Raw genomic sequence first — 19,561 nt, forward strand, 5'->3', positions numbered from 1 at the left:
AGAAAAAGAGTACACCAACGCCGGTCTCACGGGCACATATCCATATCCAAGATCATGTCGGTACAGAAAAACAAGACAGAAAAGAAATATGGAAAGAAAGCGAAGACAGGTCAAGAACCGATAGGGACACAACGTCGGTGAAATACAAAACAAGGGTATATGTGAGCTGGGATTAAAAACCACTGATATCGTTCAGAGACCGTTCTCGGTGCCAGTCTCAACACCGTCCGGGTATGTTATGCTTGGGTCAAACCCGAATCCTGCTGTATCTGTATCGGTGTTGAGGAATGTATCAAAGTCGAAATTCTCGAGAATGTCTGGGTTCTCCAGTGCGCTGAAATCGAGATTGAACGCAGAACCCTGAATCCAAGGTTAGCACAACGTATCTGAAGTTGTCAAATAAATGACTCACATCGTTGATGGTAAGATCGGGAAATGGTGGCTGAGTCTGATCAGGAGGCGGAGGCTGAACGAGTGTCTGCTGAGCGGGGGCGGATGTTGGTTGCGGTGGAGCGCCTGTCGTGGCATTCGCCCCGGACTTGTTGAATGATTGGTGGTGTTGAGGAGTGATGGGTGTGTTGGGTGTAGGAGTCGGCGGTTGCTCTGCCTCCGAGGATGGAGTAGCTGCTGGCGGGGCAGCGGCAGCTGCGGTCTTCTTGTTTCGTGGCTACGAAGAGTCAGCAAGGATATTACCATAGGCAACTAGAAGGGGAAAGAAACAAACCTTGGCCTTATCTTTAGTACCTCCCTTCTTCGGTGCGGCTTTAGTGCCGGGTTGGGGTGTCGGCGGAGCAGCAGCGCCGGTCTGAGGAGATGGGGGAGGTTGGCGGCCAGTATTCGCAGCTGGGGGCGCTTGAGGAGGCGGCATTGAATTCACACTCTGAGGCGTTCCAGTAGTTGGTGGCTGGATGATAGGGGACTGCTGCGGCACCATGGGTTGACCACCTTGCTGAGGTTGCCATGCTCCGTTAGGCATCCGGTTTGCTCCGCCAGCCGGTATCGGCTGGCCCATTGGAGCACCACTGAACGAAGGGTTGGAGCTGGGCGGCCGCATGCCATTGGGACCCTGCATGCCGTCCTGCATGTTCTTCATGAAGAATTGAGGTGCCATCTCAGGGGGCACCTGCGGTTGATTGAAGTTCATCGAAGCTGGAGACCCACGGCCTGGCATCATCGCATCAGGAGCGTTCGGTGAACCGGGTAGGCCAGTTTGCGCAATCTTGGGGGTGTTGCGCTTCATTTGGTCGGTGGGGATTGGCGACGCTCCCGTCCTACTTCCCTGAGGAGAGGTGCCCGGTGGCATTTGACCCGGTTGTTGTTGACCCTGCTGTCCAGGCATTGGCTGGCCATCGGGTCTCATACTGTCCTGCTCTTGACGAGCCATCATGAGTCGGCGCTTGTTCTGCTGCTCGAGGAGCATGAGTTGCATTTGATAGTCCTGGAGAGCATGGTTACCATGCTGACCACCAGGAGTTTGGACCCCAGGCCTAACCTGCGCCATTTGGCCATTCGCATGCGCCATTTGGCCGTTCGCATTATAGAAATCGCCACCCATCTGATACATACCCTGGCTGTCTGGCATTCCGACCAGATCAGCCTGATTTGGCATCACGCCGGGATTCATTAAACCATTAGGCATGCCCTGGTTATTCATTGCTGAGCGAGAGTGATGTAGAGCCAAGTCTTGAGCATATACCTGGATTGATTTCGGCTGTGTAGCCTGACCCGGTTGCTGAAAAGCACCAAATTGATTCGGGTTCATCTGACGCGGCCCGCCAAGCCCATTCTGCATCAACATTGCTGGATTAGGTTGACCTGGCATGGCCTGCCCTTGTCCTCGTCCGTTGGGCGCGAGTTGTTGCCCGTTCATGGGGCCACTTTCGATGCGGGGTCGCTTTGAAGGGGACGGCGCATTTTCGGCAGAGGATGGAGACTGCGGTCGGTGGCCGTTCATGTCGATGTCGGAATGTTCGCGTTGCATCTGCATCATCTGCATCTGCTGGTTCTTTTGAAGTTGCGCGAACTGTTGCTGCGAGCTGTGAAATAGATCAGTATCCAATTACCCAGCGCTGATAGAGCTGGAAATGGTAAGTGTTTGCAAATGGATTAAGGGATCGCGTACAAGCCACCAGTATTGTTTTGCATAGCAGTCTTCTGTAGGTTGGGAGGAACCATTCCGTTCGCGCGCATGTTGTTGAATCGCCCCATCTGACCTGGCATCATCTGTTGCGGGTTTCGGAACATTTGATTTTGATGCTGCTCTCTCATGCGCATCAAATTCTGCGTTTCGACCACATTAGACGCTTGACCTGGGTCGAATTGGATTTAATTGGCTGATAACATACCTGGTTGTGCTGGAGGTATTGCCTCACGTCAGCATTGTTTCCTTTTTTCCGCTGAGACCAGAAGAATTCCCAGAACAAACTGAACCAGTCCAAGAGAAAGGGAGACTGCTGGCCTTCGCTTGTAAGATTGGGTCGAGGTAAGTCGTCCGGAATCTTCAACTTGTCGCCATCTTTACCGTCTGTCATCATCACATCACCGTCCACTCCATTGACCTCCCCCTCCCTGCGTTGGCCTGGGCTCGTCTTGATAGGAGGTTCGGTGTTAATCTTGAACGACTCATCTTTGACGAGAGCCCTCGCACAGTCGTGATAACCGCGTTTCAAAAAGTAATCGTAGATATAAGTATTGAGATTGCCGATCATCAGGTCGGGTATATTATTCATGGTGCCATCGTTACGGGGTGCCATCGAACCATTATTGACCATCGGAACACCGCCAACCGGGCCGCCGACACCGGGGTTCATCCCAGCAACGTTCATTTGATTCATGGTGTCGCTCCAATGACTCTGTCACTTTTGACTATTCGGATTGTCTTCGGCGGAAGCGACGAGCTGAGATGGCTTCAACGCACATCCACGGACTTGGAGCGAAAAATCCCAATCGAAGGGAGTATTGGCGTGATTGTGATGGCAATAAGCGAGGAGATATAAATTGAAGATGTGAGAGAAACACAAGATGCGACGTAAAGAATATTTGCGTTCGCACGCTCAGGAGCACTAGGTATGAGATATGACTTCTCTGGGACGCGCTGAGGAATATAGAGACCCGTCGAGAATAGGTGTAGAATAAAGCTCGATGTCTAGAGAGAAGACTGTGACATTTGTCGAAGGACCTCGACTATAGAGTCCAGAGGCGTGAAATGGCTGCAAGTTACAGCGAGCGATTAGCGACACGAAAGACGAGAAGCGGAATCGGATCGGCGGGTGGTGCAGGAAAGCCGAAGAACAGGCGCGAGGGTATTTCTCAAAGGGATGTAATTATAAGGTGTAATGTAATAGAAAGAAGAGAAGAGTAACCAGAGCGCTCGTATAGATTGGAGAAACGAAGTGAGGAGAACGCTGGCGGAGATCAGGCCAGAGAAAGAGAAGAGGGGGCGGTGGGTGGAGGAGCGAAGTGGAAGGCGACCGTCAAGATCAAGTATAAAGGTGGATCACAGAAGAACAACGACAGTACGACATACAAGGACAGGGGGCGAGTGTGGAGGAGTGGTGCAAGACAAGAGAAGGAAGAGGTGGTGGATGGGACGTGGGTATCAGGCGCGGTGCCTGGAGAAGAGTAGTGGTAAGTCAAGGTCAAGTTCTCTCAGACCGACTTGGACTTGGGACTTGGGCGCCGCTGGATTCCCTCTTTCTCGCTGGAGGATCGCTTGTTCGGCCCGGATTAACCTGCCCGGAACAAGGCCGGAGGGCTGGGAGATGCCGCCGCCAAGCGTAGATCTGAGCATGTCGCCCAGAAGGCGGCAAAATCACAGTAGAGAGAATGGACAAGATTCAACGAGAGTCGGAGCAAAAAAGAAAATCATGGCTTACTCAAGATAGGCGCCCTGAGAAATTCAGGAACAGGACGCGATTGTCAATGTAGGATTGCACAGCGTAGAGAGAGATCGGACGCGGAGGTTGGGAGAAAAAGTGGTCAGGTAAGGCGGATTCCGTAATCAGTCGCCGCAGAACGGTTTCAATGATGGCAGAGTATCCAATCTCCCAACCAACAGGCGTAGGATTCAAAAGCGAGTACAGAGAGTAGAAAAAGCAGAGATGGTAGAAATTGTCGATTTCCGGCAGACTGGAACATAAAGATGAAGAAACGGCTCTAAACAGATGGACTGATCGCAAGTCGATGCATCAGTTGTTACACTCAGGGTCTCTTGCGGTGCGTAATTTCCAGCACCAAGTGGATATCTTGTCCATTCCAGGCTTAGTGTATCACGTGGCTCCCCTGGCACCTCAACTATAGACTGGAGGATGGGCACTGTGCGATCACTTCTTGTCTTTTGTAGTGGAAATTTAGATAGAGGTGCAATTGGACAGCTCGATAGTCTTGAAAATATTTCTATCTAACAGACTAAGGTTAACCTGACATGGCTCAATATCTCCCGAGTCTCATACCCCGGGATGTCTCCAATCGGGCTGATCACTAAGCGCTCCAAAACCAATATTAGGTTATTATTAACTTCAAGGAGGCGATCATCTAGCTCCATACGGTGTCGGCCCTGCTGTCATCAGAACCCCTGCCAGAGTACTAGATTTAACTCTAGCCTTATCCCTCTGTTCGCAAGGTCGGGGCCGCATAAGGTCAATTTTACAATGGCATTACCAGGCAAAGGAACAAGACTGATCATACCAAGCCATAATGTTGGTAAGCACGACAATCAGAAGTTAAAGTTTGGGATATATATCCATGATCGAAAACAACCATAGCAACCTACAAGTTTCGATTCCATGCCCATGCAAACATATTTTGTTCCGTATTCAAGCAAATTCAGCATTTTCCTAGACCGAACTACGAAGTGAGTATACCTATTCAAACAGTCGGCGAAAGAAGCCCTAATCAGCGCAAGACATTGAACCCTCATGCTTTCGAGGAGTGGCGCGTAGACCTTATGGACGAGACGTGCCATATGTAGTGAGTACTCATCGCGATATGGAGTATATTCAGATGACATTTCAGCCATGGGGCGGTTGCATCCTTCCGTCGTTTGAGTTAGCGAGGAGTCTGGGTCTACCCACAAAACAAGGCAGACCTGTTACCGGGATCTCAATCGGCACGATGAACTGTATTTTCTATGATATTAGACAGCACCAGTGGCATAAATAAGACCGATATAGCGAAATCCGAACACCAGACGCCATGAATCAACCGACAATGGACGCCGCAATCAATCTTCTTCTGGCGGCATTTCGTCCTCGATATATCTTACGAGTGATACTCGCATTTCCGTTGTATCGTCGCCGCGTAGGATATCGCTGACGAAGTGCGCCTCAATCTGCATTTGAACCTAGATGAAAGTTAGTGTAAGCGTGGCGAGCGGCAAGTTCCATAAACTTACCATTTCCAGAGCGCCTCGAAGCACACCGCACAATATATTTGAGAACCATAACTCGTCTTGCGCTCGGCCGTCATCGGGCAGCTCCACAAAGTCCGCTAAGGGGTTCTCATCAAAGATAAGAGAAAACTGATTGTTGTCGCTGGTCCAATTCGTCACCGTTGGCGTGATGTTCAAAAATATCTTGAATCCGACCTGGTACCAATCAGTATCACCGAGATAATCAACACTGTATTAAGCCAACGGATAGCGTACCTTGGCGATCATGTCCGCCGTCTCGCGAAAGTTGGCACACCGGCCAGCATTCGACTTTGCCAAGAAGTCCTCAATGAGCCGCATTCCGATGTTATAACCCATTTTCTCCAGCTGCTTGTTGACCTCGTGGTAGTTGGAATCGTAGTCATGGCATAATTGCGAGACAATTGTCCCGTAAGTCAAAGTCACCAATTCCGCATTAACCTTATCGATCTTCGTTCTGGGAGAATCGACGTGTGTTAGCGTCTGATCGTTGCAGGCGGCCCACGATGTCTCCGAAATCCAGACGATGAGCGGTGGCTTTCAGCTTACTGACTTCCATAGTCTGATGAATAGACGTGTTAGCAGGCTGCTCAATCCAACACCAGGAGATCAACTGCTCACTCTTCTCCGATCCTCGAGGCTTTTGTTGAGGACGACATATTCGGAGCTCTTGTTCGTGACCTCCACGGGCTAGATTCAACAAAATACAATATCAGAGGGTCGCCGTGCACTGATTGAATTGACAATGGAACCCCGCTAAAGCTGGGGTGAAGGCGGAGCTTTGCGCGCTTGGAGACCTGGCCAGCGGCAGCCGCGCCTAGCGTCTGGCCAAACTGGACACCGCCCGGGACCAAGGCTCCTTCGCAGCCGCGTTTTCCTTGATCGCGGTATTTCATGATCAGTGTCTGCACAAGCTTCAATATCCGAGAAACGAGCCCTTGCTGTTACATTCCTCATTTGACATCGTGCGCTTTCTCATAATGTCTGGGGAGAAACGACCGGCCCAAGCGGCCTTTGGCTCATCCAGCCAATTGGTTGTGAAGCGAAAGAAGTCCGATGCTGGACTCAATGATGGCACAGCAATCGTCAAAAGCTCAGCGCAGGATGGAACTCTTGCACAAGCAGTATGCAAACCTCAGTTTTAATTGCGATTATCCACACAGGTGCTGCCTCTGACCTCAACCACAGGTACCCCGAACGAGTGGTCTTGATGCGCCCATCATGGAGCTGACAGGTGAGGTTGAATATGCACGGTACGGAGTATTCATGCTAATTGTAAAGATTAGGCCATTCTGGGGAGATTTTCAGCGTTCGATTTGATCCGACAGCTCAACACATTGCATCAGGCTCAATAGATCGATCTATATGTACGTAAAGGATCAGGACATAAGTTCAAGCATTGGCTAACTGGGAATGGGCAACAGTGCTCTGGAATACGTATGGTCAATGCGACAACTACGGCATTTTATCCGGTCACAAAGGCGCAGTTCTTGACCTGCAATGGTCCCGAGACTCCAAGACGATATTTTCCGCATCGGCTGATATGACACTCGCAAGCTGGGATATAGAGTCTGGCCAGAGAATACGACGCTACATTGGTCACGAAGAGGTTATAAACTGTCTCGAAATAAGCAAAAGAGGCCAAGAAATGTTGATTAGCGCCAGTGATGATGGCACAATAGGAATCTGGGACCCCCGGCAGAAAGAGGCCATGGACTATCTCGTAACTGAGCTACCAATCACTGCCGTGGCACAGTCTGAAGCTGGAAATGAGATCTTTAGCGGAGGCATCGACAACACCATCCACGTATGGGACATTCGCAAGAAAGCTATAGTTTATTCGATGGCCGGACATATGGACACGATCACTTCTCTCGAGATTTCACCAGACTCACAAACTCTTTTGTCAAACTCATTCGACTCAACGGTACGCACTTGGGATATTCGACCTTTTGCGCCGACAAACCGACACATCCGGACGTATGATGGTGCCCCAGTAGGGTTGGAAAGGAACCTCATTCGCGCCAGTTGGAATCCAGCCGGTGATAAGATCGCAGCAGGAAGCGGCGATAGAAGTGTTGTCGTCTGGGACTTTAAGACTGGAAAGCTTTTGTATAAGCTGCCGGGTCACAAGGGCACTGTGAACGACGTGCGATTCACACCAAACAATGAGCCTATCAGTAAGTTGGATTTCTGGGAGTATCAGATGTATTGGGGGCTGACTAACATCATTAGTTGTTTCTGCATCATCTGACCGAAATTTGATGTTGGGCGAATTGGGTAAATGATCATGCCTTGGTGGCAGGACTTGCCCAGGGGATTGCCTCTAATGTCCATAATTCAATTCCAAAAAACGGCTATTCTTTGATATCAAGCAAGACTGGGGGAATAAGTCGACCAGCGCCATGTGAATCGAGGTGCTCAAACTCCAGCTTGACCCGCCCGATGTTCGACGTGAAGATGTGCTCGAGAGAAAAGAGTCAATTACATTTCCTGGATGGAAAGCTTACGTTCTGCACTAAGGCACAGCTTACTCTTGATATGAGCTAGGTCTGCTTTTTGGGCTTGGAATGCATTGATATTGAGTACAGGTCGTCTGAATCCCCAGGATGTTCTATTAGCGAAACTGCGGGTCTCGACTTCTGCTCCTGTGTATATTTACTGGATGGGGATTTTGGACTCCGAAACTACTTATAAATAAAGTACTACCAACGCCTATCTATGTCCTACAAGCCATCGCTGTTACCGTAATCTTCGGCCATGGCTGCCGCTGATATCTACAGCCAGACGCACCTTCCCAAGCGCTCGATACCACAACACTAACCCTTGTACAGCAACCGACCGCGCATGATTGCAACTTTGCTTTATGAATATTGAATTACTAACATATAGAAAATCACTCCGACTCCAGATCGGATACAAGAGGCGATTTCGTTGGATGTTGCTGTTGCCGATTTCAGAGGTATCAAGCTCTCCCATGTCGTCACAAGCCGCTCAGAACACCGCCAGCACTCCTTCAATCGATTCATCTACCATTCCGGCCAGAGACCATGACCAAGCCTGCAGTTCTCAACTTATTGCCCCTCTCTCGGATAGCCAATCGAGCGAGGGCGCAGGGAACGATCAAGCACAAACTTCACCCCGTGCTCGGACTTGCGCCTCGACTTTGGATGATCGAAATATTCAATGGAAGCTGTTCAATCTGGTGTTGTCTACAGTGCTGCTCCTGATAAACCTCGCTACCTGTAGGTCATCTTTCGACTGGGTCCTCTTTTCCGCGCTAACAACCACAGATGTCTCCTTTGTCGTCATCCGCGCTATTCGAGGACCATGGCTATATATTGTGTTGACCTTCATACTTCTGACACTGGGCGTTATATGGTGCCATACGCTTTGCCGCTTCATCGTAGCGGTATATCAGTTTCCGAATCATGCTGGCAATGCTTTACCACCATTGGAGATGGCGGGAGTTGCTGGCTATGCTCGACCAGAACAGCCAATTCATGTTACCATGGCAGGTGATGAGGAACGCTTCACCAGAGGCCGCCACGCTGCCGCCGTGAGAATCGCAGTTCCGCCGCCAGCCTATGGTGTATGGAGAAGCAGTGTGGTAAGCGACTGTGTCACCATTGACGGTAAACCGCGTCGCTGATTCAAATATAGAGGCTCAACCCCGACCTGCTTTACTGGCAGCGTGTTGACAACCAACCGCCTACTGATACGGATATTGAGAGTGGCGAGCAGAGTCTACGCCGCAAGACTTCTGGACGGCGGCCGCCAACGTACATGTCCGATGACGGCGTCGAGTATGTAGTTGAAGCGCAACCGCGGTCATTCACCGAGTACACCCGGCGGTAGTCTCTGAGCCATTGCGACCACTTCTCACTTTCTTTAAGCGAAACGCTGCAACGTTCTTTATCAGAATAGCTTTATCTTTAGAGACATTTTGCGAGTCTGGCGAAGGCAAGAGTACATCGGCTTTCGTGTCAATTGTGAATTCTGAATATCTGTAGTCTACGCAGAAGTTGTCCACTTTTCTCACTCGTATTCAATTCACTAAAAAATCATTGTTACATCGAGTAAACACGCAATGAATTGATTTGTTGCGTGTTGTGCTATCGATCAATAATGTTGTTGTATGCGATAAGATAGGGGGCGGGCGATCTCGTCTTCGGACCCTTCTCACGTGCGTCTTGCTCCCTCCAACAGGCTATTTTGTATCGGCACCACTAGCAACTCTGGCTGAAACTCGAGCAAGACGCCAGTGTACAGACGCGATCAGCATAATCCCAGAACCCGTCGTCGCCGCACTCCCATGCCGTCTGCGGCCGGTTCGCTTCTGCGGTAATGCGCTCAGGATGCGGGAGGCCACAGATGTCCGTCTGTTCAGCATGGATACTGTGCACGCTCTTCATTCTGTCGCTATGGATTCCAGCCGCGCAGGGCATGAGCTCTGATCAAATTAGAGGCCTCAGGTGAGAGAATCAGATTGCGGGTGTTGGTCTCTTGCCGCATATCGCTAACTCATTGTCTGGAATTTAGGACCGAGACGGAGCATATGTTCTACCACGGATTCGAGAACTACCTCGAGCATGCCTTCCCCGAAGATGAACTCCGTCCTCTTTCGTGCAAACCGCTTGTCCGCGACCGGATGAACCCAGGACACGCCGAGCTCAATGACGTCCTGGGAAACTACTCCCTCACCTTGATCGATAGCTTGTCGACCCTGGCGATCTTGTCATCGAGCCCCGAGGAAGGACAACGAGCATGGGGATACTTCCAAGATGGAGTCAAGGACTTTGTGAGGCTATATGGGGATGGCTCGAGTGGACCAGCAGCACAGGGCGAGCGCAGTCGAGGATTCGATATAGATAGCAAGGTCCAGGTTTTTGAGACGGTCATTCGAGGACTGGGTACGCGGCTGGCTTTCTTGTTTTTTGAACCAATCAATGCGTACTCTAACGTTAAATTCATAGGTGGGCTGCTAAGCTCGCATCTTTTCGCTGTCGGTGACCTTCCTGTTACTGGGTACAAGCCTCCCTCGGCAGAGGCAGACTACGCAAAAGCCTGGGACAAGGCCTCCTTCGCGCGCGATAGAACAGGAATCAGCTGGGGTAATGGATTCGTGTACGATGGTCAATTCCTCCGGCTTGCTGTTGACCTAGCGAATCGCATCCTGCCGGCGTTTTATACCGACACCGGCCTTCCTTATCCCCGAGTAAACCTACGGTATGGGGTACATCAGCAGCCATTCTACGCCAACTCGCCGTTAAACGCTGATACTGTGCCTTCGTGTGATGGAAGAGAAACTGATGTATGTGCGGCCTCATCACCAGAGGTCACGGAGACTTGCAGCGCAGGCGCAGGCAGTCTTGTATTGGAATTTACTGTTTTGAGCAGACTGACTGGAGATGGTCGTTACGAGGACCTGGCTAAACGGGCTTTTTGGGCTGTTTGGCAGCGCAGAAGTGATATTGGTCTAATTGGCGCTGGCATTGACGCCGAGTCTGGCAATTGGGTTGCCCCTTTCACTGGCGTAAGTCACTTGCCAGCATATATTCGCATTCCAAGCTAACATTGGATTGGACAGATTGGCGCTGGAATTGATAGCTTCTTCGAGTACGCGTTCAAGTCATATGTCTTGCTTTCCTCCGGGGAGCATCCAGAGTACGACAACAGCAGCCCTTGGCATGTTCTCGACGATTACTTCCTTCCGCTTAGCGAGTACGAGCATTCTCCAAAGGCTTTTCGGCAAGTATGGGAGGACTCACACGCGTCAATCAGGCATCACCTCTACCGAGGAGAAGGTTATCAACATCCACACTTGATCCAAGGTGATATCTTTACCGGCGCCACGCGGGCATTCTGGATTGACAGCCTGAGCGCCTTCTATCCGGGGCTTCTCTCATTAGCGGGGGAGTTGGATGAGGCGATAGGAATCCATCTTCTCACGACGGCCGTATGGAACCGTTTCTCTGGGCTTCCTGAAAGATGGAATGTTGCCACAGGAAATGTTGAGGGTAACCTCGGATGGTACGGTGGACGGCCTGAGTTCATTGAGTCGACATATTACCTCTACCAGGCTACCAAAGATCCATGGTATCTGCACGTTGGTGAAATGGTGCTGCGAGATCTCAAACGGCGTTGCTGGACCGAGTGCGGCTGGGCCGGGCTCCAAGACGTCCGCAACGGGGAGTTGAGTGATCGCATGGAGAGTTTCTTCCTCGGGGAGACAGCAAAGTACATGTTCTTGCTGTATCACCCAGAACATCCCTTGAACCACCTGGATCGGCCATTCGTGTTCACGACCGAGGGCCACCCGCTTGTTGTTCCGAAAAGCACGTATTCAAGCCAGCATCCTCGCAAAAGGCAGGCGTCGCCTGAATATGAGAATGAGCTTGTAGACGAAGCCGTCTGCCCGACCGCACCTTTGCCCCCAACATTTGGATTGTCGTCAACCGCTGCTCGTCCAGATGTTTTCCACGCCGCAAATCTAGCTAGGCTGGACTTAATGCCAAATCGAGGACCGCCTGAAGGGCATTTGGAAGAGCCTGCAAAGGCTCGACCCGGGGTTACGATTGCTGATTTGACTTCGCCAAGCAACTATACATTTTTCCCCTGGACCTTACCGCCAGAATTGGTGCCATTCAATGCAACAAGCTCGCTCATGACCGTTCGCCCTACCCTAGACATATCATTCCCAACTATACCCGGAATGGGCCATGGGCCAGGTTCACTTCAGCGGACGCAAGATGGGATTCTTGTCAAGAACATTGGTGGCGTGCGCATGAGCATGATCAAGGACGCACCGGCTCTCAGTGGAGAAGGTAGTGAATTTCGAGTGCAGGTCGTCAATGGCGTACCGCTGGGAAAGGATGAGAAGGTATACCTCCTGCGGGAGATCACATTTGATGTCCTAGATACCGGGGATCCGAACTTTACACGGATGCGCGATGCCGCGATGATTGACCTGGTCGTTGAAGTTCTTCCAGAAGGCCTTAGCCGACGAAATGATTCTGATGATGGTCGAGAACCTGCTGCGGCTGCAAGTGGAGGACAGCAGCGGATCATCAATGCTGGCGCATCCACAGACCATAGTATAGCCGCTGGAGCACTAGACGCATCTACCTCGAGCATGAGGGACGTTCTGTCATCGCTAGTCAGCTCTGTCTCATCGTTACTGCGAGAAGAGCTCTACACGCCGTCACCGTCTACTGAGAAGCCCCGCCCCACCCGGCTTCCAATCCCGGCAGCAGTAGCTACGGGGCTAGGCTCGGGTCCGCTCCCAGATGTGGATGATACGTCTCTGATGTCGATAAAAGGCGACAAATCGCAACCTCAACTTCCCTGGACTGGTATCTACATGGCAGGCGACCTCTGCGATCAGCGCATTCACCGCGATATCGCACAGTCTCACCATGTCCTCGTAATCAAGCGCGGGGGATGTACCTTTTCGCAGAAACTCCGAAACATAGCGGCATACCCACCGTCGGGGAGTGCGCTGAAACTTGTCATCGTTGTCTCCTACGACGAGGAGGAACACCTGGAAAGCCAGCAGCAGCTCGGACTGGGCGTCGCTGCGATGCTCGCAGAGCCATATCTTGCACGCCCACAACTAGACGAGATGCAGATGACGGCCGGCGGAATACCTCGACGACATCTGCTCAGCATGGTGCTTGTTGGTGGTGGCGAAGAGACATACGAGCTCCTGCGCCGGACGAAGGGGGTGGGCATCAAAAGACGGTACTCGATGTGGTCGCAGGGCGTCCCGATCAGTAATTTAATCATCGTATAGACTACATAAATACAATTTGTAGATAGTCGTCATGATAGAGTTGGTCAGGGCATAATTGGTTGTGCCCCACAAATCTTATACATACTCCGTACCTTGATCATGCGTCTCCGGAGTGTAACCAGGGATCGGGTCAGGTCCAGGCTGCTTTTTGGATTCACAATTTGCACGTTCGATTTGCCATCGGTTCGGCTCAACCTCGGACTCCACTTGCGCTCTCCACTGCTCGTACCTTATATAAGGTACATATGCTGCTCCCGTCTCCAAGGTTGCCTCTCTTCCTACGTTCGCTAGAACTGAGAAAAACTACCTTCACTTCTCTACCTCTACAAGCAGTACCAGACACCAGACCAGAGTCAAAAAAGGCAAAATGCACCTCGAACAAGACCCAAACCAGGACCCCACCGTCCCAACAACAACAATAACCACGACAATAACCGTCCCGGGAGCAATCGACCCCTCCCCCGCAAATTCGAACTCGAACCCCCACGTCCGCCAAGAAATCACCACAACCACAACGCAAAATCCAGTCAAGACAAAACCAAAATACCTCTACTTCGCCTACGGCTCAAACCTCTCCCCCACGCAGATGCGCATCCGCTGCACGCACGATCCCAGTCTCTCCGCGCACCCCGTTGCAATCGCCGCGCTGGACTCCTGGCGCTGGCTGATCTGTCAATTCGGGTATGCGAATGTTGTACCGCCGCAGGGGCTCCGAGTTGGACCGGAGATTGACGAGGGGGATGATGTACCTGAGTCGGTGTCGAAGAGTATACCTAACGGAGGTGTATACGGGGTGTTGTATGAGATGAGTTCTGAGGATGAGAGGATACTAGATGGGTACGAGGGTGTCGATCATGCTGCTGGGCCGTCGAGGGAGGAGGATAAAGTTCCCACGTCGGTACGGCCCGATGACCAGGGCGTGGGCAACTATAATAAGTGGTATGTTGGGGCGAGGGTGGTGGAGTGGTTGGATGGGGGGTATCGGGGGAGGAATGGGTTTGAGGGGGTTGGTGGGGAGGTGAGGGTTTTAGTTTATGTTGATGAGAACCGGGTCAGGGTTGCGAGGCCGAATGATGAGTATGTGCCTAGGATGAATAGGGCGATTAGGGAGGCTGTTTCGATTGGGTTTCCGGAGGATTGGGCGGTTGAGGTTATGAGGAGGGCTATTCCGGAGTAGATGGATCTTACATAGACTAGAAGTATATATATTATATGATGATGGATGTCTGTCATGAAGCGGGTCAAGAGGATTGATTTGGTATTGCTATACATGGTATATTTGGAAATCAAAAAGTCTATAGTGACTAAGAAGCTAAAAATAAGAAAAAACAGATGCCCTTGTAGATTCCCCAAACAAGGCATATCACGTCCTCTTTCAGGCCGCCCGCGGGTCGTGATTCGTCTAAAAAATGCAGTCTATCGGTTGCAGTTCTCAACTGCCACTCCACTCAGGATTGAGCCTCCCGGCGGGATTTGGTCGTTGTAGATAAGGCACGAGCGACGCAAGACCGAGACCGTATGGATTGCTTTTATTCGGGAAGCCATTGACTTCATTCGACTAAAAGTGAAGACCGTAAGATATCATTTATGCTTTCATTTCCTGGCCAGAAAGCAAAGTGTAGACTGGAGCAGGAAGCTTGTCCCGTCCATGGAGGAATTCGAGTTCGAGCAGGAAGATGAAGCCCTGGAGTTCGCCGCCCATCTTCTTGATGAGTTCTCCCGCCGCATAAGCCGAGCCACCTAAGGCAGAGTTAGTGAAAGTGTCAAAATGAAGCTAGAAGTAGAGAACGTACCAGTTGCGATGATGTCGTCAATCACGAGCACCTTCTGGCTGGGCTTGATAGCATCGGCCTGCATCTGGAAGAAGTCCTCGCCATATTCCTTCTGATAACCCTGGGTTTCACAAGGGCCGGGAAGCTTGCCCTGCTTGCGGACAGGCACGAAGCTGGCGCCGAGCCTTAGAGCGAGACTAGGGCCCATGAGGAAGCCTCGGGCCTCCAGGCCGACGATAACATCGGGCTTGACATCCGCGTGAGTTTCGAGGACGTGGAGCTCGAGGCAGCGGATGAGGGCTTCGTGCGTGGAGTGGTCGGCGAAAATAGGGAGAATGTCTTCGAAGAGAATGCCGGGGGACGGGAAATCAGGGAACTGGCGCAGGGCAGCGCGCAGCTTTACCTTAAGATCGGTGAGTTCGGCGGCGCGGGAGGAAGCGGAGGAGGGGTGTCCGGCGACTTGGGTGGTGGAGGAGGCATCGGGGATGGAGGCGGGTTGTTGGGACATGATGAAAAGAAGAGAGGAAGAAGGAGAAGAAGAGAAAAGAGAGAACAAAGGTAGAGGGGAGGGGTGGGAAGATATGCAAAGGTAGAAATAGTTTTTGTGATAAGCAGAGGGGAAGAAAAAAACCTGAAGATCTGAACGTACAAATTTCCATACAAAATTACAGAGTACAGCGATTAGTACCACTGCCATTACCAACTGCTCCCTGCAACAACTTGACCACCACCAACCATTTGTACAATCTTTACCCCTCCTTGTTGACTTTTAATACTCCGAGCTCCCATTGCTATATTCTGCTCTTTATCCTGGTCGATGCACAATTCAATCCCTTCCATTTCGTCGCCGTATGATACTGAAATACGCCATGACTTCGCAATCGAGTCTAGAATCCTATCATCAGCCCACCGCCGATGTCTTTCCCCTCCACCCCTCCAACTCGTGCTTCCGTCGAGGAACAATACTAGTTCTCGACGTTGTTTTAAACAAGCCCACTTCGCCTTCTCTTTGCTGACTCGACTTCCATTCTCGATCCCTTGAGGGTTAGCGGTTAATTAACTTCCTTAGTTCATATTAACTGCAGATATGCTCCCTTCACCGTCCTGTGGATCAATGACACCACCGATCGTCAATGCAAGGTGAAATGGTGCGAATCCATCCTACTAGCGGATAATTCTCCTTGTCGCCGCTCGCCACTTGTCTCAAGTTGTTTGCCGTTGAAAGTCCCATCTGGTGCCTACGGCCTGCTGCAGCCTGCGCCATGTTTCAAGCCATTCGACTCGATGAGCTGCGTTCGACCCGTCTAGAAGACTTTCCCGCTTCCCCGTCTGAAAGGGATTCGCGGCCCGAACTAAGGTTTGGTACGAGCTAAGGCTATGGCCTGGGGGGTGCTATATCGTACGCCCCGTATTGGACAGTACGATGGATACAGTCCGAAGGTACTCGGCCCCAACGTGGGATATTATTCTCTTGCCCTTATGGCCCGCCACATTTCTATGTGCTCGTTGCTTAATTGACCGTTGCTCTATGGGCCGTTTGCACCAGCCTGGCCTTCTGTGACACCCCAGTCTCGGAAGCTGTGAGGCAAACATAAGAACGAATATTTCGCCGATTCCTCTCGCGGGGTCAATGGCGGGGGGTCGTGCAGACTCACCGCTGCCCTCATCCACGAGCATGCACAGCATATGCAGGCCCAAGCCATGTAAATGTATGTCATTTGTCTACTTACCTGGCAATCTACAGCTATCCTACGCTAGGGTGCTAAAACACCCCCTTTGCATATGTATACGGTACCCCGACGCCTGTGCGTTGCTTCGAACCTGATAACAAGCATTGGCGCAGTCGCATCCTCCGAATGCTCAGACTTTCAACATCCATACCCCACAATGTGCTATGGCCCATCGCTTCGCGCGCATACTGTACAAATATTCAATTTAAAACAGCTATGTGGAATGACCCACGATGTCACGGATCAGTGCGCAAAGTCTCCAAATGCCCCGTCAACGACAGGTATTCAAGGTGTTCAGTTGGCCGCGACAGGCGCCTAGATAGGGCGTCATTACAATTGCGTTTTATGCAAGAATGGGTCCAGGAACAACACTGACTTGTACCCACTAATTTTCCTTTTTCCCCGGGAGCTTCCGATGACAGCATATACGATTCCTGTTCGGCATAGCTGCTTAAGTTGGAGATGCAGAACCCAATCTCCAGATCTGTCACTTTTAGCCGCCAATCTGCCAAGTCGAACCGTTGCTTTTTCTGCTGCATGTTCAATGATTTCATCAATGCCTTTTGCGACTCGATCTGCACCTCTACTCTGATCTACAGAGTAGTCCGTTGCAGGGTTCTATACATACAGAGTACATGCATGAAATGCGAGAAGTTTGACGGATAGTATATGCTGGTCATCCACCTGAGCAATCTGTATGCGTGCAAATGAACTGCCCCCGAGTATAGATCTCTATTCAACCTCTCATCCATTTTCTAAGCGGACGAGCTGGCGTTCAGAATCGAAGCTCACGAACCATATAGTTGCGATGATATCACGTGAGCGCACGGGCCAGCTCGCTTACGGAAGGCGATTATTTAAGGCACCGAAAACAGTGAAGCTTTCGGCTTCTTTGCTCATCCCGTCGTATGACGGCTTCATGTTTCTTCTACTGCGCTTCTGCCTTCCGCGGAAGTGCTTCAAATCCTCAGCAGATGAACTATTATTCTCTGCCTCGTAACCTCATTGCTGCTCCTGCATGATGTCTCCTGCTCTCGCTGCCGATTCGCAGTCGGACCGACAGTTGAAAATCTTGGCCCGAGCTTTCGAAGCTTTACTACTGACTATTCAACAACTCAGCTCTAAGGAGAAACTCCTCCAACAGCGGCTGGAATATGCCCATGATGAGGTACTTTCAACCCTTCCCTTCCTCGAACCATACCTGCCCCATGTCTCAAGTGATGAGAGAACTTGATTAGCTCTAGATCAGGAGTCCATGTGACGATGACGGATATAACATGTATTATCTGATGAGACTTTTTTTTCTTTTTTGTTTTTGCTTCAAACCTTTCGCTATTCATTGCTGACTTTGCAAAAGTATCTCAAGCTAGCAAACCGATCCGTCGAAGGACTCGATCCGCATACCAAGATCGTCTCGGAGAGAATCCTTGGGCGTGGTGTCGATTTCGGCAACCCTCCAAAACCAAACCTAAATCCCTTGGATGTAGTAAAAGATCTTTCAGAGTCTGGAAACGTAGGAGATTCGAGTCTTTCTGCCATAACAGAGGGGTTGGGAATATACAAATCGTTTCTCAACGCTGATGATGATGGATCAACCGGCGAGGTTGCAACAAGAGCTGGCTCGTTAGAAAGAGACTTCACTACCAAGGGCACGCGTGGAAGTTTGCGCTGTCCCTTCTCGAAGTCTCCAAGGTTGTCCTCTGAAAATGGGGTCAACGGTATCGAAACGGCTTTGCCGGCCCAGAATGGCGATACCTGCGCTTACCAGCACTTAGACCCTATCAAAGAGGAGCAGCAGCTGGAAAGACGGTCAAGTCTAGCTCCCTCTGCCTCTGCACGCTCTTCGAATGCTCGCTGTCCTGCTTCTCGCTGTCCTATTAGGTTTTTGGACCAGCATAGTCCGGAAGAAATGGCCGATTATGTGGAGCGGCACAAACACGAAATTCCTAGAAGCCATGCGATATGTGTCAAGCGTTATTCCAACAGCACTCAGGCAATGGACGCGAAATACGGCAATCTCACTAACATGATCCGAGGGCTATCCGAGAAGCATCAAGCTTTTCTCCCTGGCCGCAGCTCGCGAACCGGCAGTTCCTCGGTGGAGCGCGTGGAAAAGTGGGCGGAGGACGTCAAACCCCAGACTCCAGGCGAGGGAGACGCTGAAAACGACGAGGAGCGAAAAGGCCATTTCGACCGACCTCTGCGAGAAGTTCGTGTTGGGGAATCACCGAGCAGGCCTTGGGGTATTCACGTTCCTCTTCCACCACCAGCACCAGCATTCGAATTTGCTGCACAACCACCAGCGGCTCCCGGCGGTCCCAACAAACCATTTGACGATGCACCCAAGCCCGCGCCAAAGGGCCGCTGTCCGTTCGGTCACGGCGGAGGCGCGCCGCCTCCAGACCATCCAGCCATCGAAACCGAGACAGTCCGCAACGAAGAACCGGCTGAGCCTTCCGATGCAATACACACGAAGGGAGAGAAGCGGACAGGCGAGCCACCAAAGGCTCCGACCGCTAATCCGAATGCTAGCGTTGTATTCAATGGGCCGGTGTTCTTTGGGTTCTCTCCGGAACAAACTGCGGCATTTATGCAACAGCTGGCGAACCAGGGAGTCAACAGCAACAAATAACAATATCCCTTTTGTTTAATTGTATTATCATGATTATCATCCGGCGGCCGAGATTGTCAGCGTTTTCACTTCATTTCACAGCAGCGCGGCGTTCAGGCATGGGCACTTTTGTTTTTGAGCCAATTGGTCTTCATGACACAGTACATATATGCTCTATCATCAATGTCTAGTATAATTTGGACCCCTCATTAATTGGAGAATCCTTTGAACTCGTCGCCGATCATA

The 19,561-nt window shown here is 51.1% G+C and overlaps 8 protein-coding genes across 8 annotated transcripts; 5 read left to right on the forward strand and 3 right to left on the reverse strand.

Moving 5' to 3' along the window:
• Positions 1-65: 65 nt before the first annotated feature.
• Positions 66-3,318, reverse strand: somA (putative cAMP-dependent protein kinase pathway protein (Som1)). The gene is made up of 7 exons (XM_073764494.1): positions 2,346-3,318; positions 2,123-2,280; positions 1,697-2,036; positions 1,493-1,642; positions 725-1,438; positions 413-667; positions 66-360 (listed from the first exon to the last, which is right to left on the reverse strand). The coding sequence occupies exons 1-7, from the start codon at positions 2,832-2,834 to the stop codon at positions 193-195; spliced, it is 2,274 nt and encodes a 757-aa protein (XP_073617381.1). The 5' UTR covers positions 2,835-3,318; the 3' UTR covers positions 66-192.
• Positions 3,319-4,675: 1,357 nt separating this feature from the next.
• On the reverse strand, positions 4,676-6,219 carry BDV17DRAFT_259003 (TRAPP complex core subunit BET3). The gene is made up of 5 exons (XM_073757395.1): positions 6,029-6,219; positions 5,961-5,969; positions 5,645-5,864; positions 5,393-5,584; positions 4,676-5,341 (listed from the first exon to the last, which is right to left on the reverse strand). Exons 1-5 carry the CDS (start codon positions 6,064-6,066, stop codon positions 5,222-5,224), a joined length of 579 nt encoding a protein of 192 aa, XP_073617382.1. The 5' UTR covers positions 6,067-6,219; the 3' UTR covers positions 4,676-5,221.
• A 65-nt stretch (positions 6,220-6,284) lies between these two features.
• BDV17DRAFT_40934 (WD40 repeat domain-containing protein) lies at positions 6,285-7,984 on the forward strand. The gene is made up of 5 exons (XM_073764495.1): positions 6,285-6,531; positions 6,596-6,641; positions 6,694-6,774; positions 6,832-7,587; positions 7,643-7,984. The coding sequence occupies exons 1-5, from the start codon at positions 6,388-6,390 to the stop codon at positions 7,693-7,695; spliced, it is 1,080 nt and encodes a 359-aa protein (XP_073617383.1). The 5' UTR covers positions 6,285-6,387; the 3' UTR covers positions 7,696-7,984.
• On the forward strand, positions 7,565-9,412 carry BDV17DRAFT_259007 (uncharacterized protein). Its single transcript, XM_073757396.1, has 3 exons — positions 7,565-8,652; positions 8,701-9,017; positions 9,071-9,412. Exons 1-3 carry the CDS (start codon positions 8,274-8,276, stop codon positions 9,263-9,265), a joined length of 891 nt encoding a protein of 296 aa, XP_073617384.1. The 5' UTR covers positions 7,565-8,273; the 3' UTR covers positions 9,266-9,412.
• Positions 9,413-9,595: 183 nt separating this feature from the next.
• BDV17DRAFT_259008 (glycoside hydrolase family 47 protein) lies at positions 9,596-13,223 on the forward strand. Its single transcript, XM_073757397.1, has 4 exons — positions 9,596-9,882; positions 9,950-10,320; positions 10,384-10,943; positions 10,998-13,223. The coding sequence occupies exons 1-4, from the start codon at positions 9,755-9,757 to the stop codon at positions 13,200-13,202; spliced, it is 3,264 nt and encodes a 1,087-aa protein (XP_073617385.1). The 5' UTR covers positions 9,596-9,754; the 3' UTR covers positions 13,203-13,223.
• Positions 13,224-13,569: 346 nt separating this feature from the next.
• BDV17DRAFT_289776 (gamma-glutamylcyclotransferase family protein) lies at positions 13,570-14,379 on the forward strand (the record flags this gene model as incomplete). The annotated part of the gene is made up of 1 exon (XM_073761730.1): positions 13,570-14,379. One exon carries the CDS (start codon positions 13,570-13,572, stop codon positions 14,377-14,379), a length of 810 nt encoding a protein of 269 aa, XP_073617386.1.
• Positions 14,380-14,787: 408 nt separating this feature from the next.
• Positions 14,788-15,482, reverse strand: BDV17DRAFT_280783 (adenine phosphoribosyltransferase APT1; the record flags this gene model as incomplete). The annotated part of the gene is made up of 2 exons (XM_073759939.1): positions 14,788-14,942; positions 14,996-15,482. 2 exons carry the CDS (start codon positions 15,480-15,482, stop codon positions 14,788-14,790), a joined length of 642 nt encoding a protein of 213 aa, XP_073617387.1.
• Positions 15,483-17,490: 2,008 nt separating this feature from the next.
• Positions 17,491-19,416, forward strand: BDV17DRAFT_41046 (uncharacterized protein). Its single transcript, XM_073764496.1, has 2 exons — positions 17,491-17,872; positions 18,062-19,416. Exons 1-2 carry the CDS (start codon positions 17,723-17,725, stop codon positions 19,334-19,336), a joined length of 1,425 nt encoding a protein of 474 aa, XP_073617388.1. The 5' UTR covers positions 17,491-17,722; the 3' UTR covers positions 19,337-19,416.
• The last annotated feature ends 145 nt before the right edge of the window (positions 19,417-19,561 follow it).

Source organism: Aspergillus undulatus (genome assembly GCF_047715775.1).
Source record: "Aspergillus undulatus strain CBS 261.88 unplaced genomic scaffold BDV17scaffold_14, whole genome shotgun sequence".
Lineage (NCBI taxonomy): Eukaryota > Fungi > Ascomycota > Eurotiomycetes > Eurotiales > Aspergillaceae > Aspergillus > Aspergillus undulatus.

Bases quoted from the DNA above. Each gene is read 5' to 3' on its own strand.
- BDV17DRAFT_259003 (XM_073757395.1), bottom strand. From the start codon at position 6,066: ATGTCGTCCTCAACAAAAGCCTCGAGGATCGGAGAAGA. The intron at 5,585-5,644 runs GTACGCTATCCG...GATTGGTACCAG, and splicing joins CGGCGGACATGATCGCCAAG to GTCGGATTCAAGATATTTTT. The intron at 5,342-5,392 runs GTAAGTTTATGG...ACTTTCATCTAG, and splicing joins TTCGAGGCGCTCTGGAAATG to GTTCAAATGCAGATTGAGGC.
- BDV17DRAFT_40934 (XM_073764495.1), top strand. From the start codon at position 6,388: ATGTCTGGGGAGAAACGACCGGCCCAAGCGGCCTTTGGCTCATCCAGC. The intron at 6,532-6,595 runs GTATGCAAACCT...CCTCAACCACAG, and splicing joins ATGGAACTCTTGCACAAGCA to GTACCCCGAACGAGTGGTCT. The intron at 6,775-6,831 runs GTACGTAAAGGA...AATGGGCAACAG, and splicing joins CTCAATAGATCGATCTATAT to TGCTCTGGAATACGTATGGT.
- somA (XM_073764494.1), bottom strand. From the start codon at position 2,834: ATGAATCAAATGAACGTTGCTGGGATGAACCCCGGTGTCGGCGGCCCG. The intron at 2,037-2,122 runs GTACGCGATCCC...TCTATTTCACAG, and splicing joins CAAAACAATACTGGTGGCTT to CTCGCAGCAACAGTTCGCGC. The intron at 1,439-1,492 runs GTTAGGCCTGGG...CATGCTCTCCAG, and splicing joins CGAATGGCCAAATGGCGCAG to GACTATCAAATGCAACTCAT.
- BDV17DRAFT_41046 (XM_073764496.1), top strand. From the start codon at position 17,723: ATGATGTCTCCTGCTCTCGCTGCCGATTCGCAGTCGGACCGACAGTTG. The intron at 17,873-18,061 runs GTACTTTCAACC...ACTTTGCAAAAG, and splicing joins TGGAATATGCCCATGATGAG to TATCTCAAGCTAGCAAACCG.
- BDV17DRAFT_259008 (XM_073757397.1), top strand. From the start codon at position 9,755: ATGCGCTCAGGATGCGGGAGGCCACAGATGTCCGTCTGTTCAGCATGG. The intron at 10,321-10,383 runs GTACGCGGCTGG...TTAAATTCATAG, and splicing joins GACGGTCATTCGAGGACTGG to GTGGGCTGCTAAGCTCGCAT. The intron at 10,944-10,997 runs GTAAGTCACTTG...TGGATTGGACAG, and splicing joins GGGTTGCCCCTTTCACTGGC to ATTGGCGCTGGAATTGATAG.
- BDV17DRAFT_259007 (XM_073757396.1), top strand. From the start codon at position 8,274: ATGAATATTGAATTACTAACATATAGAAAATCACTCCGACTCCAGATC. The intron at 8,653-8,700 runs GTAGGTCATCTT...TAACAACCACAG, and splicing joins CCTGATAAACCTCGCTACCT to ATGTCTCCTTTGTCGTCATC. The intron at 9,018-9,070 runs GTAAGCGACTGT...ATTCAAATATAG, and splicing joins GTGTATGGAGAAGCAGTGTG to AGGCTCAACCCCGACCTGCT.